Consider the following 18,357-nt stretch of genomic DNA (forward strand, 5'->3'; position numbering starts at 1 on the left):
GTTTGGTGATTCCATAATATCCCATAGATTCTCAATTTTCAACTGGTATGCCACAAGAATTTTAAAAATGTACAATACCTGGATATTTAGTCAGGGGCACTGACCTCTCTTTCCTTAGATTGTCAAACCAAAAAATGACAACAGCCAACACAACAATAGCTGTCTGCTGTGAATGAATCAAAATTATACCTAGTTTTTGTCAGACCAGCAAAAAATGTATTTTTTGGTGTGCCACAGATTCTTAGTAATTAGTTAATGTGTGCCATGAGATGAAAAAGGTTGAAAATTGCTGTCATAGAATAATATATTGCTGGTTCTATTTTTTACTGTATTAACAGTATCATTATATTAACAGTGTTATCATGAATTTGCTTGTGCATGTCCATTTGTGCACATAATGTTATTGTTTCTTTAGTACACATTCCTAGAGGTAGAATTTCTTGGTCAAGGAATATTCTCAATTTAAATTTTCTACATATCCCCAAATTTCTCTCCAAAGTCACTTTACCACTTTACATGTGTTATCAGCAGTATATAAGCAGGGTACTTCCTGATAACAGGCACTGAGTTATGTACCAGAGAGAAAAATGAAAAAGAGGTGGCTCCTACACTTTGGGTGCTTAATAATGATGAGTCTGACATATAAATATGTATCTTTCGTATAACATGGTAGGTTCTATGATAGGGTGCTAACAGAGAAACGCCATATCTCTTTGTGAAATGTTCTAGATAGTCAAGATCAACGCTGTCCAATATAAGTACAATGTAAACCACACATGTAATTTAAAATTTTATAGTAGCCACATTAACAAAGTAAAAGGAAATGGGTGAAAAATTATTTTTTATTTATTCAATTACAGTTGTTCCCACTTTTTCTGCCTTTCCCCACCTCCACCTAGCTCTACCCTATCCCCTCCCTAAGTCAATCCTCAAATCGTTGTCAATAAATCAACAAACAACAAGTGCTGGAGAGGTTGTGGAGAAAAGGGAACCCTAGTGCACTGCTGGTGGGAATGCAGACTGGTGCAGCCACTGAGGAAAACAGTATGGAATTTCCTTAAAAACCTGAAAAGGGAACTCCTTTTTGACTCAGTGATTTCACTGCTGGGACTATATCCTAAGAATACAGAAATGCCAATACAAAAAAAAAATGCACACACCTCCTTGTTCATGGCAGCACTATTTACAATAGCCAGGATCTGGAAACAGCCTAAGTGCCCATCAGTAGATGAGTAGATAAAAAACGTTATGGTACATTTACACAATGGAATACTACACAGCAGTAAAAACAAGAAGCACTTACCTTTTGTGACAGCATGGATGGATCTAGACAATATTATGCTAAGCAAAATAAGCTAATCAGTGATAGACAAATCCCACATGATCTCACTTGAATATGGAATTTAATGAACATAATAAACTAACGAACAGCATAGGACCAAAAGCATAAATAAATAGCACAGGAAAAATTATTTAAAATATTTTTATTTAATTGAACATACATCCCAACTATTATCATTTCAACATGTAATCAATATATAAATTATTAATTCAATATTTTACATTTTTTCTTTCATGCTAAGTTTTTGACTCTGACTAAGCTATATTTCAAGTGCTTGATGGATGCACATGATGTGTTGTTACCATGTCATATACTATAGACCTAAATCCTGTAGCACATATTTTCTGTATTTACTTCTGAAACATTCCTATGGTCTCTCCCTTGTAAGTGAATATTTGCCTTTTGAAGGAGAATGCAATGACGAAGCATTATCGAGTATGAATATCATTAGAGGCCATCAGCCCTACTTAAGACAAAGTCCAACAATCCTAACAGTGAGTGCAAAGAAATAACTGCTGAGAGACTTGGAAGTGTGGCCTATAGAAATGTACAAGTCAAGAACTGCCCCTGGAATCAGGTTCCTTTGAGATAGAAGGTGTTTGATTAAGTTTGGCAATTGGGGACATTGAAATAATCCATTTGTTACCTTAACTTCATAATAAATTTATAATTTCAGAGCATAGCCACTTTCACTTGAATAAAACAAAGAGGATCCCAATTATAAAATGTACAAGGCTCAGCAGTCAGGTACCTATGTTAGGAGAGTATTAGGAACTGTCTTTCTCAATCAGCTGAAAAGACATTACTCCTGGAATATCTAAATAAGCATGCACATTCTGTCCAGCCATTGAATTTCAGCGAGGTACTCCCTGAAAGATCTGGGGAGTGTATGTCTCTACTCACTGAGGTTGTATATTTTTATGTATGTCTTTAGGAAAAAGAACTTAGGTTTTATCTGGGGTCAGGGGCACTTATATTAGATCTACTATTACCAGAAAGACTTATTTTTAGGTATATATTTAGGTATTTCTGATTTTAATTTTATTACTTTTTTCCTGTGAACTTGTGGTTTACTGATGACTAGTTCATGATGTTGGTTAGAGCACAGATGTAAGAGGATTATGGTCCCACCCTTGTATTATGAGTTTTTCTAACACTCCTCCATCTTCACTGAGCTGCAATCACACTGGGCTCCTTAGTGTGACTACAGCTCAGTGAAGATGGAGGCTTGCATTTCATACAAGACTCAGTGTTTTGTGTACTTGCTGTTTTTTCCTCTAAGAAGGTTCAACTAGATATTCATATGGGTTCATGTCATTCAAATCTTGATTCAAATATTACCTCCTTCAAGAGGACTTCCCTATCTACTCTTATTTTGTTTCTTCATAGCATTTATACCACCTGCCATTATTTGTTTCTTTGTTTCCATACAGCCACATTATATTACATAGTATTCACTTCCTGCCTACTTAACCCACCACCCTCTCATATGAGTTCTGAAAGGCTTGAGATTTTTAAAAATTTTATTCACTGCTATTATAAAGTTAAAGTTTGTGACACAAAGTAGGCACTCAAGAAAGTATTTGTTGAATCTGTATATGAATATAATTTAACAGTGCCCTATTTGCTCATTACTATAACCATAATTCTAGCCAGTTGGGCCATACTATGTATACTTTTGTTTGGGGGACTTGCCTAAAGAGTATGGCTATAAACACATAGCAGGGATCTGGATAAGAATCCACTGGAAGCTAAGGATCTGTATCTTCATTCTGTAGCCAAGGCTGATATGCACTCAGTGTATCCTTGCTAAGCTATAGTGCTTGTTTATATACAATATCCATATTGGCCAGCCAGTACCTTTTCTGTTCTGGCTGTTAAATATTTCATTGCCGTTTCCTGTATTCTGAACATTCCCAGTGTGCCCAAGTATGCCTTGAAAATACTTGTTTAATGAATCAATAAATACGTCTCATAGTGGAATTACTACTGTATCTTTCTACTGGTATGTTGGTATGTCCCACATGTCAACATAATTTTATTTATTTGTCTTGGTATGAACAAAATATTATTTATTTCTAATAGAACTCAAATGCTAGTTATTTAGTTATCTCAGATTACCCTGCATATAAGTACAGTCTTTTACTTCCTTTCACAACTCAGTATTTTGAAGTTCAGTTTGGAGGAGAGAAAAGACCAGTAGCCTTGCCATAGTATCTACAACCTGTAACAAGTTAGCTTTCATTATATATTCAACAGGAACAGCTTGTTGCCTAGAGAAGACTTAGTAAACTCAAAAAAATATATAACTTCCCTACCCTCAAAGGGTACCCTACTAAATGTTTCCATACCTCTTTATGTGTCTTGATTGGCTGGAAGCACTCCATTTCATTTGATGGTGAAAAATTAATCTTTATGATTTTGAAGTAATTTGCAGCATGCGTTTTTTTCTCTCATTTTTGAGTGCCCTCAGGAAACTGCCTTAACTTAAATAAAGTATGGAAAATAGCCCCCTTGATCTTTAAAATGAGAACTACTGTGCCTTTCGTTCCTCATGGCTCATCGAATTCACAAACGTAACTGAACCGAAGGAATCAGACACATTTTCAATGTAGTGTTTAATATCCATTATATTCAAAGTATTTGTGGGGCAGAATAGACCAGATTTTCTATAAAACTGATAAACAGCTTTAAATGGAACAAGTGTGTTAAACCAACCATACTTTGAGTCTCTCGGCAAGATAATCTCCAAGATGTCACTAACATAGCTTTATTAGCATGCTGTGCTGTACCGGGCTTAGAACCATTATGATCTGAGTTGCAGTTGTTTCCAGTAATCGCAACAGAAATTCACCAGGCAGCACTGGCCTTAATCCAAAGAAAAGGGTATAAACCAATTAAATGCTTAACACTTTTAAGAATAAATTAGAAGGTAGGTGTTAGAAATATCTTTAGCTCCAACTCAAAGTGGATGAATGATTTTTAAATAGGCTATCAGGCTGGCTTTCCTGTTCTCGGTTGCTAACTCATGTACTATACATGAGTGTTAGCCATACAAATGAGCCCCTTTCAGTGTGCCTATGAATATAAAGACAACTATGGTATGACTTACGAACAGATTCACCTTTTTTTCCTTTTGGTAAGCTTTGTTTGATTTGAAAATTACAATGAGAAAACAAATAAAAGGACTTCTCCAGCTTCTCTCCTAGACACTCTTTTCTCCTAAGGTTCTTTTCCCTCAATGACTTTGGTTGCTGCCTCTGTGCAAGTATGACTCTGTAGTCTTGTTCTAGCCTTAATATTTTTCCACAACATCAGACCTCCAAACCTGTGTTGACCATGGCTATCTGGATAACACATTGATCCTTGGAACCCAGCATCTCTAGAATTCACTGTATTCCTGCCATCACCCCATCCTGCCCCAAACAAATTATCATTCACCAAACACATATCCAGCACCAACTATCTGTACCTAGCACTGGGTCAAGTGTGGAATTCCCTGCCTCTATTCATGGTTTCACTGTGTTATCAGTTACTCAGGCTCAAGCCTTAACCATTTTGGATTTCTGTCTTTCCCTCACTTTTTCCTATACCCAACCTTACACACCTACACACATGCATGAACACACTTGGACACAGACACATGTGTGTGTAGATGCAGAGCTTGTTGCCAAATGGTGACATAACTTTCATGCAATTTCTCCTTAAGGAGTCACCTGCTTTGCATTCACACTGCCACGGCTCTACTTGAGATACTCAGTTCTCAACTAGATTATTGTAATGCCTTCCCGATTTGTGTTCTTGTCACATCTTTAGGCCTTCCATTCATCCTTCTCCCCACTACTACTAGATTTATCTTTCTACAAAGGGTGTTCTGATGATATCATTTATTTGCCTAGAAACCATCAGTGCTCCCCATTGCTATCAAATTAATCTTCCTAAAGTAAATTGATTATATCACTCTTCTGTTCAGAAAACAGCAATGCCTGCCTGTTTCCTAGTAAATAGAATCCAAATATCTAAGTGTGACATCCATTACCCTCCACAGTACAGCCCTAATCTACCCTTCCAGCTTTAACTTCCACTACCATCTACATGTCGCTAAACTCAGATCCAACCCCAGCAGCTTCCTTTGCCTCAAAGACATCTGGCACTTTACAAAGTCATTTTTTGTACAACCCTTCCCCGGCCCCATGCATTGCTGCCACCTGTTAAAACCCTACACATCCCTCAGGGTCCATCATTATATCACCCCTGATCAGCCTAGCCAATTTTAATCTATTGTTTCTTTAATCCAGTCTTCTGAAAAAAAAATTCCCATATGGCAAATACCACACATATTCATTGTACAAAATAGACAATGCAGAAATCATAAAGAAGAAAATAAAAACCCTCCAGCAGACCTCCATACTGTTATGTTGCTGTATATCCTCCCCGCCGGTTCTTCCAGACATCAACACGCTCACACACACATGCACTAGAGATCATACTATTCATACTGTTTAGTAGCCTGATGGGTTTCATTTGATGCATCATAAATATTTCCCATGCCATTACATAGTCTGCTGCAACATAATTTACTAGCCATGTAATCCTGTATTATTTATAATATCACCCATTTAATCAATCTCTTTTTGATGAATATTTAGATGGATCATAGCTTGGTACTCATTTTTAAATATTACATTGAATAACTTTGGAGTTTTGTACATATTCATAGTTAATTTATAGAAATTGAAATGTTGGCTACAAGGGTAAGCCAAGTTATAAAGATATTTTGTTGAAAAATGGTGCTACATTGCCCTCCCAAAAGGTGATTTTTCTAAATACTCTCATCAAGACTGTATGAGAGTACCCATTTTCCTGCACGCTGATCAACACTGAGTATTTTTTAATCCTCTGATAGCGATTTGAACCTGTGCCATGCCAGTTATTTTGCATTATATTATAGCTATTTTACACTTGTATTCAAACTCTTACCCTAATAGGTGTCTAGATTTTAACATCTGCAGCAGCTCTCACAGGACCTTCTTCATCCTTGGCACTCAGGAAATGTTTGCTGAGCTGAATTGAATCAGAGGTCTAGAGAAGGTCTCCCCTGCTCTCACAATAGCCTGTCCACTGTTACTCTGCAGTCTCTGTATGCAAACTAGACACACTCCCCTGCGGGAAATATAAAAGGAAGGGGTCATAGCACTGAGGACCAGAGTCCAATCCCACTGTAGTTGCTTAACCCATACTCCAACTTCTAATCCTCAAAATTTTAACAGCAGCTTCTTAGAAAAGTGGCTACATGTATGAAGTAGGTATATAATTTAAGTTGCTTGGCCTAACTATAAGAAAACTGGTCATGACATGTTTAGGTGCAGAGGGACAGCTGGTTTAGAGACCTTCTCAGCAAGTCTGGAATAAGTTCATGTATGGCTTGTTTTCTTGCAGCAGTGCATTTGTTCGGCCTGACTTGGCAGTTGCAACCAGTTGAAGGACAGCTCTATGAAAATGGAGTTAGCAAAGGGAACAGAGGGACGGAATCCATGGACACTACTTACTCTCCAATTGGAGGAAAAGTTTCCGATAAATCAGAGAAAAAAGGTACAGTGATCAAAGTGATGGATTGATTATTGATTCCTTTTCTTCTAATTTGGTCATTAGAACCAAATCTGGGATGGGTTAACTTCACATTAAATTCCTTGATCACTTGAAAGAAGTCACCTACGTGGACAGAATAAATACATGTAAATGTCTTCTAAAAGCAAATATTCCTTTCTCTAGAGCCTTGAGTATAAACCAATTAAACTTTTCAAATATGTTGGCAATTTTGAAAATAGATAAATATTTACTGGATGGAGATTTCAATACAATGGAAATTGCATTTCACATATAACTACCCTGAAGCAACATGGGATTTTGATTAAGTTCTCTGTGTCCAAGCCCAGCATTTATGTATAACATTTTACAAAGGGTATATGGAAATTTCTTCTGTTTATAATAAGAAAAAACCTTTTATGTTTAATATAAGGGTGAATGTTTATGTCAAAGTGTGGGAACGTAAATTTTTTTCTAGTTAAGGAACATGAATTCTTCCTAGTTGGAGAAAAGAAAAAACACTTTGAGTACTGAGTTGTTAAATTTAAACAACATAAGCTTGAACTGCCCGACTTATTTACAATAAATGTCACAGTACCAGCACTCTCAACATCTTACTTACATTGAATGATCTTAGTCTTAATATATAAGCACTGAAAATAGCTGAAAGCTTTTATTATAATTTCTCTTGAAATAGGATTCAGTACAGAGAATTTGAGCCATGTTCAGTTCAAAAAAGTAGAAATTGAAAACAAAATGTATAGCCAGCAGTATCCTAAATACTTTAAGGAGATCATATATAAACATATGAGTGAGGGAATGATCCAAACCCTACCCTCAAAAAGCTTACAATCTTATAAGGCTGGTAAGAATGTTTTATTTTGGTTCACCATTTGCAAATAAGATATTTTGTTTTGTAGTTGTTCAGGTTTCTACTCATTACTTGTGTTTTGTTCTGTTTTGTTTTAGTTTGCTTTTGAAAAAGTAACTTTGCTTTGGTCTATGCCTCAGTTAAAATTAATGCTAGGATTCAGGAAAACATTATGATTTGTTCTATTTTTCAATTCATGATGCAGTTTGTTTTATTTAGTTTCTAACCTGGACTGACCTTTCCAAGCAATTTCACTGTTGCTGCTGAGAGGGGTGGAGGGCAGTACAAGGGTCACAGATGGCCCAGGAAACAGTCTGAATACACTCAGATTTGGCCTTTTTCTCCCTTCTCTCCTATACTGTTAGATTCCTTTACGTCTACAAGTATAAGAGCCACCACTGGGTATCATAATGCCTAGGGGTTTCTTGCCATTCACACTGAAAATCATGACTGATCTGTTTGAGGAAAATTAAACAGGCAAGACAGGAGAAAGTTGTCCACGTAGTTGTGAAAGGGGTTTGGAACAGACCTGCCCAAGATGTGCCACTTTGGCATGTGCATTATTTTGAGCTGCAGGCAACTGAGACCCTGCAGCCTCCAGAGAAACCTTTAGCTCTCCTTAAAGAATTCAAATTTGGGGCCATCCTCATAATAAGAGTTATCACCAGAAATAACTTTTTATGACCTATCTATAGGGCAGGGCAAACTACTAATTACTGAACATCTGCTCTTCATGTCATCCTGCAAATTACTCTCTTCCCCTCTGAGGCTTCAGGGCATCTTACCTCTTCCTTAACTCAGAATGCCACATACCTCATTCTCCCTTTCTGTCTCTGATCCTTTCATATAGGTGGGCTTCCCATATGTACAGAATTCATTACATCTCACTTTGTTCTCTGGTTAATCTGTCTCATGTAGACTTAATGATTAGAGCAGTCAAAAAGAACCTAGAAGGATAGAGTAAAATCTCTTCCTCCCCCAACAGTTGTCATCAGAGCATATTCATTTCTATATTTTGATTCAGATCTCTATAATTCTTGTTTTTTAAAGATTTTATTTGCTTATCTTTAGAAAGACGGGAAGGGAGGGAGAAAGAGAGGGAGAGAAACATCAATGTGTGGTTGCCTTTCATGTGCCCCCTACTGGGGACCTGGCCCACCCAGGTATGTGCCCCAACTGGGAATTAAACCCGTGACCCTTTGGTTCACAGGCCGGCACTCAGTCCACCAAGCCACACCAGCCAGGGCAGAGCCCTATAATTCTTATTGACAAAGTAGTTTGTTGATGAAGATTTAAATTTATTAAACAGCTACCACATGGGAAGAATGGCTCCAGACACTTAACCTGAATTATACCAGGAACATAAATTTATGGTTCCCATTTTCCAAATGAGCAACAGAGGCACTGAGAGGTTTAGTAACTTGCCCAAGGTGACAGCTAGAAATTGCTGGTCTGCTTCCAGAGCCTTGCCTCTTCTACACTTCACTGAAATCCACACACAAAATGTATATGATAGCACAAAAGACACTTTACACAATGCGGGTGAAGCCCTAGAGTCTATTCATGATTTCAGTATATTTTAGACAATTGTATATACCTGTATTTTAATGTGTTGTGACAAGTTTCAAAAATGAAAAATAGTTTTAAGTTTCTGCTCAATTATAACAACAAGCAGCCCAAACCAATTTCAATTTAATACTTTATTAAGAAAAATTATTAAGACTTGATGTCATATATACCAAGTTGTTATGCTAAATTGAAATTTTATGGGAGTCTAAACAAAACCTTAACTATAATTATACATTATACTTCTGCTATATTAGATAGATACTGCATATTACTTACCAAGTAAAAACATAGCTCCTTTTTTATATGCCATGTGTATACTAAACCAAACCTTATAAAAGATTCAATGTAAGACTCTTTTCAAATGATCAGATATGTCCTTTTATGATTTTCTACCATCACATACCCCATAAGTACAGTTCTAGAAACTTGTGTTAGTGACACTCTATGCCTTAAAATAGAAAACTGAAAACCAGATCATTTTTTTCTACACTGTTTTCCTCACTCTCCTAGAGAATTGGGCATTATAGCACTGTAGTTAAGAACATGGACTCAGGAGTCAGTCAGATCTGGCTTTGAATACTCACTGTCATTCACTGGCTCTCCAGTTCAGGTAGTTAATTCACACAATCTCCCTGAACCAGTGTTCTCATCTGTAACAGAAGGGTGATAGTAATTGTACCTGTCGCATATGTGGCCATGAGGAGTGAGACAGTGGAAGTAAAGCATATAGCACAGTTCCAGGCACATTGTTTTACTTAATTAGCAGTAACTATTATTGGGCCAAATCATTGGAAAATTACCTAGAGTTTATTGACATCCTATTGGGTACTACAGATCCTATTCTTACACTGGTATCAACTTTTCCATGAATGAAGACCTTCCTAGGATTTAGATGTTCTTTACTTAGCGATTTAAGATCTATTATGTTTTAATTGTCATCACATTCATCATCAGAGTGGTGGATAAGTAGAATGGTACATTAAAAATAATCAATTTATTTGTATCTTCTTCAGTTTCTTTCTTCAGTGTCTTATAATTTTCCATGTACAGGTCTTTCACATCCTTGGTTAGGTTTATTCTTAGGTATTTTAGTTGTTTTTGAAGCAATTGTGAATAGGATTGTTTTCTTAATATCCCTTTCTGTTCATTCATTATTGGCATATAAAAAGTGCAGCTGATTCCTGGACATTAATTTTGTATCCTGCTACTTTGATGAATTCATTTATCAGTTCTAGTAGTTTCTTGGTGGAATCTTTGGGCTTCTCTATTCACAGTATCATGTCATCTGCAAATGAAGAAGGTTTTATTTCCTTTTTTCCAATTTGGGTGCCTTTTATTTCCTCCCCTTCTCCAATTGCTGTGGCTAGGACTCCCAACACTGTGTTGAATAAGAGAGCTGAGAGCAGACATCCCTGTCTTGTTCCTGATCTTAAGGCAAACACTTGTAGTTTTTGCCCATTGAGTATGATGCTGGCAGTGTGTTTATCATATATGGACTTTATTATGATTATGTATGTTCCCTCTAATCCCACTTTGCTGAGAGTTTTTATCATAAATGGGTGATAAATGGATTTCATCAACAGCATTTTCTGCATCTATTGATATGATCATATGGTTTTTATCTTTCATTTTTTTATGTGGTGAATGACATTTACTGATTTGTGAATGTTGTACCTACCCTGCATTCCTGGAGTAAATCCCTGTGGACCGTGGTGTGTGATCTTTTTGATGCATTGCTGTATTCAGTTTGCTATTTTTTGAGAATTTTAGCATCTATGCTCATCAGGGATATTGGCCTACAACTTTGTTTCTTTGCAGTGTCTTTATCTGGTTCTGGAATTTGAATAATGCTGGCTTCAAAAAAATGAGTTTGGGAGCCTTCCCTCCTCTTGAATTTAATGAAATCGTTTGAGAAGGAGAGGTGTTAGTTCTTAGAATGTTTGGTGAAATTCACTTGTGAAGCCATCTGATCCAGGGCATTTATTTGTTGGGAGTTTTTGATTACTGCTTCAATTTCATTAGGTGTAATCTGTCTCTTCAGATTCTGATTCTTCCTGATTTAGTATTGGAAGACTGTATGCTTTTGGAATTTATCCACTTCCTCCAGGTTGTCCAGTTTGTTGGCATATAGTTGTTCATATTTTCTTACAGCTGTTTGTATTTCTTTGGTGTCAGTTGTTATTTCTTCTCCTCTTTCATTTCTGATTTTATTTATTTGAGTCCTTTCTCTTTTTTTCTTGATGAGTCTAAATGATAATAAAAATATAGCAAAGATTAGGTAAAAAATGAAATAAAAAATCAAATTCTACTGTAATTGGTTCCCCATTCACAGTAGTTACTTACATGTATCTGCTTCTTGTTAGGAAATTGAAGCATTTTCTTACCAGTTAATTTTCCAAATGAGAGAAAAAAAGAATATTTGACTATAGCCAGATTTTCTTTTTGAAATTTATTTGAAGAATCTGAATTTAATTTCCAAAAGAAGATGGAGATTATAACCACATGTTAGAATCTACCAGAACAACCAGTTGTTCATTGTTTGATAAATATTTACATAATTGAAAGCATTGTACTAGAAGAGCTCATACTACCTTAGAAACTTATAAACTGTCATAACTAGTAAACTCATTAACTAGTAAACATTATATAACAACTACTTTAAACTAAGCAGCAGATATGAAAAAATAATAAAAGACATTTTCTGGACCTGAGTCAAGTAATATCCATAAATTGAACTAAAAATAACTGTAATGTAATCTTTCAACAAATATAGAATGTTAAAATTTTGAAGATTAGTAAGTCCAATATCCTTATTTAAAGGTGAAGAAACTGAAGTCCAGAAGAGTCAAGAACACACAGAGAGATCTGCGACTAGAACCCAGGACTTGTGGTTCTACCTCTTCTGGGGTTTTTTATCTGTTATTGTAATAATATAACACAAACTAAACATAAATTGTGTTATGGACCAGGAAACTTTCCTTCTTCCTTCTTCTGTCTGCTCAAATAATTGAAATGACATGCAGCAGATTACCAGCAGAAAGTCAAGTTTCAATACACAAGCATGGGGAATTCACATAAGCATGAAAATTCCAAAGACAGTGAGGCGAAATGAGGTATAAGTGACATTCACAACTAAGGAGGAGGCAGTAAGGTCGTTCACAAGGAGCTGAAAAGAGTTAATGATTAGTAAACAAATGTATAGTAGACCTTCTTGAAACAATGGGACACGGAGAGAACTTTGTTCCAATGGTCCACAGGGAGGCTCCCCCTCTCTGTCTGGACCTCATCTTTCAGCAGATTCCAGCAAAGGGTACAAGTCTGTGTTTGGTCTTTGCCCCAGGAGTCCTGAGAGAATGGCAGAGAGCCTTATCTAATCAGTCATAAGGGAAAGGATTTTTTAATTTGGTTATTTTGATTTCTGTTTGTTTTGAGTGGCCATTTCCTAAGACAGAAAAAGGTGGAGGAATTTCAAAGGTGGGGGAAGGTTACAGAGATTTCTTAATCAACACCCTTTTCCAGGAGCATAGGACTTAGGAAGGGTATAATATTGTATCTGAATGAAAAGGAAGTTTATTAGGAGTTGAATGCACTGCATTCCTGCAGGTTGGATTCCACAGTAGAACACTAGGAACATGAAGAATAGGTGAAGAGACAGAGAATAAAAGGATCCTAAAGACAGCCTTTACCTCCTTTACAGTTTTTGCAAAAGACTGGCCTTGGGGGAACTGGCATTACTTTTAAATTTACCCTGCAAGATCTATCTCTATGAAATTGAAGATAACATTTTCTACTCAGTGTCTGCTGAATATATGACCATGTAAACAACGTATTTTATAGCCTGTCATGAAGGTGCATTAGTCAAGACCAAATATTGTCTATAGTTTTGTTACATGGGAGACCTAAGTCAGGGGCTCCCCCTCCTGTATTCTAGCCTTGCTTGCAAAAAAAAGAATTCAAGCAAGAGATGACACATAGAGTGGGCACAAGATAGAAAGTTTATTTATGAAATACACCTGAGCAAAAAGCTGCAAGAAGGCACCCAGCTAATCTGAATGCCCTGACTATTGGGATTCCAGGAGTTATATACTTTAGCCAGCTTCTAGGTACACCTCCTTCTCCCCCTTCCAGACCTCAGGACTAATGGACAGCTACAAAGACATTCTCAGCTAGTAAAGGCTTTCCACCTTAGTTAGTGAAATTGCCACAGAGGCTCCCTTTCCCAGCACCGAGTCTCAAGGGCTCCGCTCCTCCTTTGCTATCTTTGCTTGTGATGTTTAGAACACCTGGCAGTCTTATTGGACCAGGCTCAGGACTGCTGAGTCAGTGGGTGAGACATTTCCCTCCACCCCTGCCTTGGCTTACTATCTATCCTGCCTAATATTCCCCCCTCAAGTGACACCATCCAAATGGTTCTGGGGTGGTAAAAGTCTAAGGTCAATTTTCTGCGTCTGCTTCAGGCTGATTAGGGATGTAGAGCTGGTTCTGGGACAGTGTCACTTGTTCCCTCTCCAGGCAGGTGAGGGTTTTGGTTTTTTATGGAATATGTCAGTAGCCTGATCCAAGGGGTTATGAGGTAACCTTAAATATTCTGATTGTATGGCCATTTGCAGGTGAATTGTTGCTAGCCTTGAAGACACCAAATGGGCAAGGATATTAAAAATGCAAGGTCTAGCCCTGGTTGGTGTAGCTCGGTGGATTGAGTGCAGGCTGCAAACCAAAGTGTCACAGGTTTGATTCCCAGTCAGGGTACATGCCTGGGTTGCAGACCATGACCCCCAGCAACCGCACCTTGATGTTTCTCTCTCTCTCTTTCTCCCTCCCTTCCCTCTCTAAAAATAAATAAATAAATAAAATCTTTTTTAAAATTTTTTTTAAAAATGCAAGGTCTAAAAAGGTAGTAAGAAAAGTATGGAAGCCAGAGGACCTAGGAAGGGCAGTATCTAAGATTTCCATAACCAGAAGCTGGACTAGGAATTCCACCCCAGCTCAGCCTGTGCCTAGAGTTGCCTAGCCTTGTCTGAAAAGTTGCAAACATTGTTTTGTCCTTGGCCTGTTTGGTTGATCCCCAAAACAGCAATCTTCCAGGAGCCTGACACAAATGCCTCCTTGCGCAGGACCTAACATGTCTAGTCCATGCTGGTTTTGAAAAACTATAGCTGCTGAGGAATTAATTTGAACCTGAAAAGTACAAAGGGAAGCATATAGAGTTATGGGTTGTCCTAATGATACTGTAAGTGCTTCTTCTAGAAGCAAAGCTGCTGCTGCTGCTGCTGCTGCTATTTCCCTTAAGGCATTGTGGCCAGTCTCAGGCCACAGCATCTAATTCTTTTGAAAAAAAATAACTATATTTTTCAGTGGGCCCTAGGCTCTGAGTCAGGACCCCTAATGATATTCCCTATTTTTTCATTAACAAATATGTAGCTGGAAGTGTTTCTCTAAATCTGGCATACTTAGGGCTGCCGCCTACATAAGAGCTTCCTTTCGTCACTCAAAAGCTCTTTGTTGTTCCTTTTCGCAGCAGAAATTAGTTGGGCCCTATTGACTACTTTCCTTTAAGGCTTTGTAGAGGATCTGGCTTTTTCTCCATATCCTAAAATCTACAATCTGCCATATCCTGTCTGTCCTAAGAATGCTCAGAGCTGTTTCTCAGTGGTGGGCCCAAAGAGGCCTAAAATGGCCTGTATCTTATTTGAGGATAGCATTCTTTTCCCAGGGGTTAATATGAGGCCTAAATATTCTACTTTTTCTTGTAGATTTGAGCCTTATCCTTAGACATCTTATACCCTGTGTCTGCTAGAAAATTTAGGGTCAACATTATGTGTTTATGGCCTAGTTTTTCCGGGGGGAACAGATAAGTAGGTCATCTACATGTTGGATCACTAGGCCACCCCCCTCAAGTGACAGATCTCTTAAGTCCTCTGCTAATGCTTGTCCAGATAAATGAGGGCTATCCCTAAATTCCTAAAGGAGGACTGTCCAGGCTAGTTGTTGCTTATGTCCCTGTGAATCTATCCATTCAAAAGCAAATAGAAACTGACAAACTGGGTCCAAGGGAATGCAGAAGAAAGCATCTTTTAGATCTAGCACACAATACTATTGGGTTTGGGAAGGAATTTCCCAGGATAGTGTAAGGGTTAGGCACCACTAGATATATAGGGGTAATGGTTTCATTAACTGTCCTTAGGCCTTGAACTGATCACTAGGTCTCATCTTTCTTCTTGATAGATAAAATGGGAGTGTTACAGGGAGAATTACAAGCTAACAATCCATGATTTTAGGAACATAATAACAATTTTCTGTAGCTCTTCCCTGGCCTCTGAATGTATGGGATATTGCCTTCTAGTAGGAAAATTGGTTGGATCCTGTAATTTTACCAGAACCAGTTTAGTTTTATGCGCTCATACCAGAATTATTGTTGCCCAGACTTGGGAGTTAAGCTCTTGTTCCTTATCTATATCAGTTTCAGCTGACTCTTTCTTAATGAATAATGCCATAATAGGAACAGGTTCCTCAGTGTCTATAGAGAACATTACTTGAGTGCTAACCTTACTTAAAATATCTGTGCCTAACAGTGGAGTAGAGCATTCTGCCATGACTAACAATTGGTGTGCAAAGGTGGCCATTCCCAAAGGCAATGGAAGGGTGGAGTAAAATGTCTTGCCTGGAGTGTGCCATCTACTCCTAGTGTGATACTATTGTTGGAAGAGAGGGGTCCCCGATAGGAGGTCAATACAGAGTAGGCAGCTCCTGTATCCAAAAGAAAATTAGTAGGCTTTCCTGTCACTTTAAGGGTTATCCGTGGCTCCATCCCTTTTATCATGATGTTCCTAGTGGGAACCAACTGGAGCATAGGGCCCCATCAGTTCAAGCCATGGCACCTGATGGCTCCAACCTGGGGTCCCTTTGGCCCTCAGGGTAGTCCCTCTCCAATGGCTGATTTTCTGGCATTCGGGACACAGCTTTCAGGTAGTCCGTGTGCCAGGGCATTCCTGCTTCTAGTGTCCAGGCTTCTCATATTTATGACACTTATTAGAGAGAGTGCTTTTAGGTTTTCCTTTTTGTGGGTCTTGAGTCCTCTGCCCCAGCAGGATGGCTGATAATTGAGCCTGCTTCTTCTCATGTTTCTCTGTTTCTAGGGCCCTCTCTTCCTCTTCTTGATCTCTGTTATAGAACACTGAGGAAGCTATCCCTAGCAAATCATCTGTGGGGATCCCTGGTCCCATTCCTAACTTTTGTAGTTTTCTTCTGATGTCTGGGGTTGCCTGCTGGATAAAGTGCATCCCCAGAAGTGCTCAGCCCTCCACAGACTGAGGGTCAATGTTTATATATTTTCATAAAGCTAATTGTTCCTGGAAAAGGGCAGGATTTTCATCCTTTCCCTGAGTAACTTCTTTTATTTTGTTATAATTATTAGACTGAATTGTGAAGTTTTTCATGCCCTCTATAAGACAAGTAACTATGTGGGTCTGGCAATCCCTTCCCTCCCGTCCTTCATCAGTCCCAGTTTTATAGACCCAGTTTGATCTGGGATTGTAACTTCCCCTGGTTGATATACAAGGTCTGTCTGGAAAAAAATCCACTCATTGTTAACATAATGAGAACAGTTTGTGCTATAGCCATGTAATCTGGCAGCCAAGGAAAGTGAATTGGAATATGCATGTGTGAATAATGATGACTTCACTGTACTAGTCGGGGGAGGGGAGTGGTAGACACCACTGAGTGAGCATGTGTACTGTGTGGCCATCACGTGCAAAATGACTGAGAAAAGTAGAGCAACTAGTCCTCATCAAAGTTTGCATTAAGCTTGAACATTCCTGTTCGGAAACTATTCAGATGACTCAGAAGGCCTCAGCTCTAGGCAACTGCTGATTAGCAGCTTCATCATGACAACACTCCCACTCAAGCATCACATCTCGTGCAGGGTTTTTTGGAGGAACATCAAATCACCCAGGTGACTCAGCCCCCCTACAGCCCAGATTTGGTGCCCTGCGACTTCCGGCTTTTCCCAAATATAAAATCACCTTTGAAAGGGAAGAGGTTTTAGACTTCTGATGAATTCAAGAAAATACGACAGGGCAGCTGATGGTGAATGGGTGAATTGTGTGAGGTCCCAAGGTGCCTACTTTGAAGAGGACTGAGGCATCATTGTCCTACGTACAATGTTTCTTATATCTTGTATCTTCTTTAATAAATGTCTCTATTTTTCATATTACATGGCTGGATGCCTTCTGTGCAGACCTCATATGCAATGTTAAGCATGACAACTGGCTAATTCATCAGCATAAGCCCTAGTGGCCTCTATAATGCGTTGCTTTTCATCTACAGTGCAGCAGTGGGAGAGAACAATCTGTAAATCACTGCAAGTTAGGTCATAAGTTAGTGCTAAATGATTCAATTCCTCTATGAACTCACTAGGATCTTGAGAAAACCAACCGAGTTTTTCTTTGCAAAGGGTTAAGTCAGACATAGAAAAGGAAGTATATACCCAGGTAATTCCTCCACCAAGCCCCCACTTGCCACTTCCCTCAGAGATAACATATTGGGATTTGGGTGATACTGAGTTCCGCTCTTGGTAGTGGAAGGACTACAAGCAGGGTCTGGTGTTGGCAGTTCTGCAGTGGAGGAGGGATTAAACAGTAGCAGGTGCTATTTGGGAGATGGTGGGGGAGCAAGCTGGGAAGCAGGCTGTTCCACCCTTGGGGTGGGTCCTGTTTGCTCTGACAGGGGCAGATGCTGGCGGTGTTTTGCCAAGGCTGAAAGGAAGGCGTTCTTCAATTTGTCTCACATTGTGACAACACACATTCTGTGAGACTTTCCGAAATCCCTATTTTGATAAAGGACCATGAACATCTGAATATAAGGTATTTCAGCCCATTTGCCTTCATTTTGGCAAATCAAATCTAATTGGACAACAGGATTATTATTCAAATATCTACAGTGCAGCTGATGACTGATTAGGAGCCCTCCAGTACCAGGATGTAAGGCTCAG

The 18,357-nt window shown here is 38.4% G+C and overlaps 1 protein-coding gene across 1 annotated transcript in view; it reads left to right on the top strand.

The window, feature by feature from the left end:
• The window catches only part of TENM1 (teneurin transmembrane protein 1), a 703,022-nt gene that overhangs the window by 389,783 nt on the left and 294,882 nt on the right, over positions 1 to 18,357 (top strand). Inside the window, exon 7 of the mRNA XM_045852186.1 lies at positions 6,782 to 6,934. Within this exon, the coding sequence (XP_045708142.1) occupies positions 6,782 to 6,934 (153 nt within the window). The remainder of the gene's footprint in view (positions 1 to 6,781; positions 6,935 to 18,357) is intronic.

The sequence above is a fragment of the Phyllostomus hastatus genome, unplaced genomic scaffold, assembly GCF_019186645.2.
Source record: "Phyllostomus hastatus isolate PE091 unplaced genomic scaffold, TTU_PhHast_1.1 phas_contig_90, whole genome shotgun sequence".
Taxonomy (NCBI): Eukaryota; Metazoa; Chordata; class Mammalia; order Chiroptera; family Phyllostomidae; genus Phyllostomus; species Phyllostomus hastatus.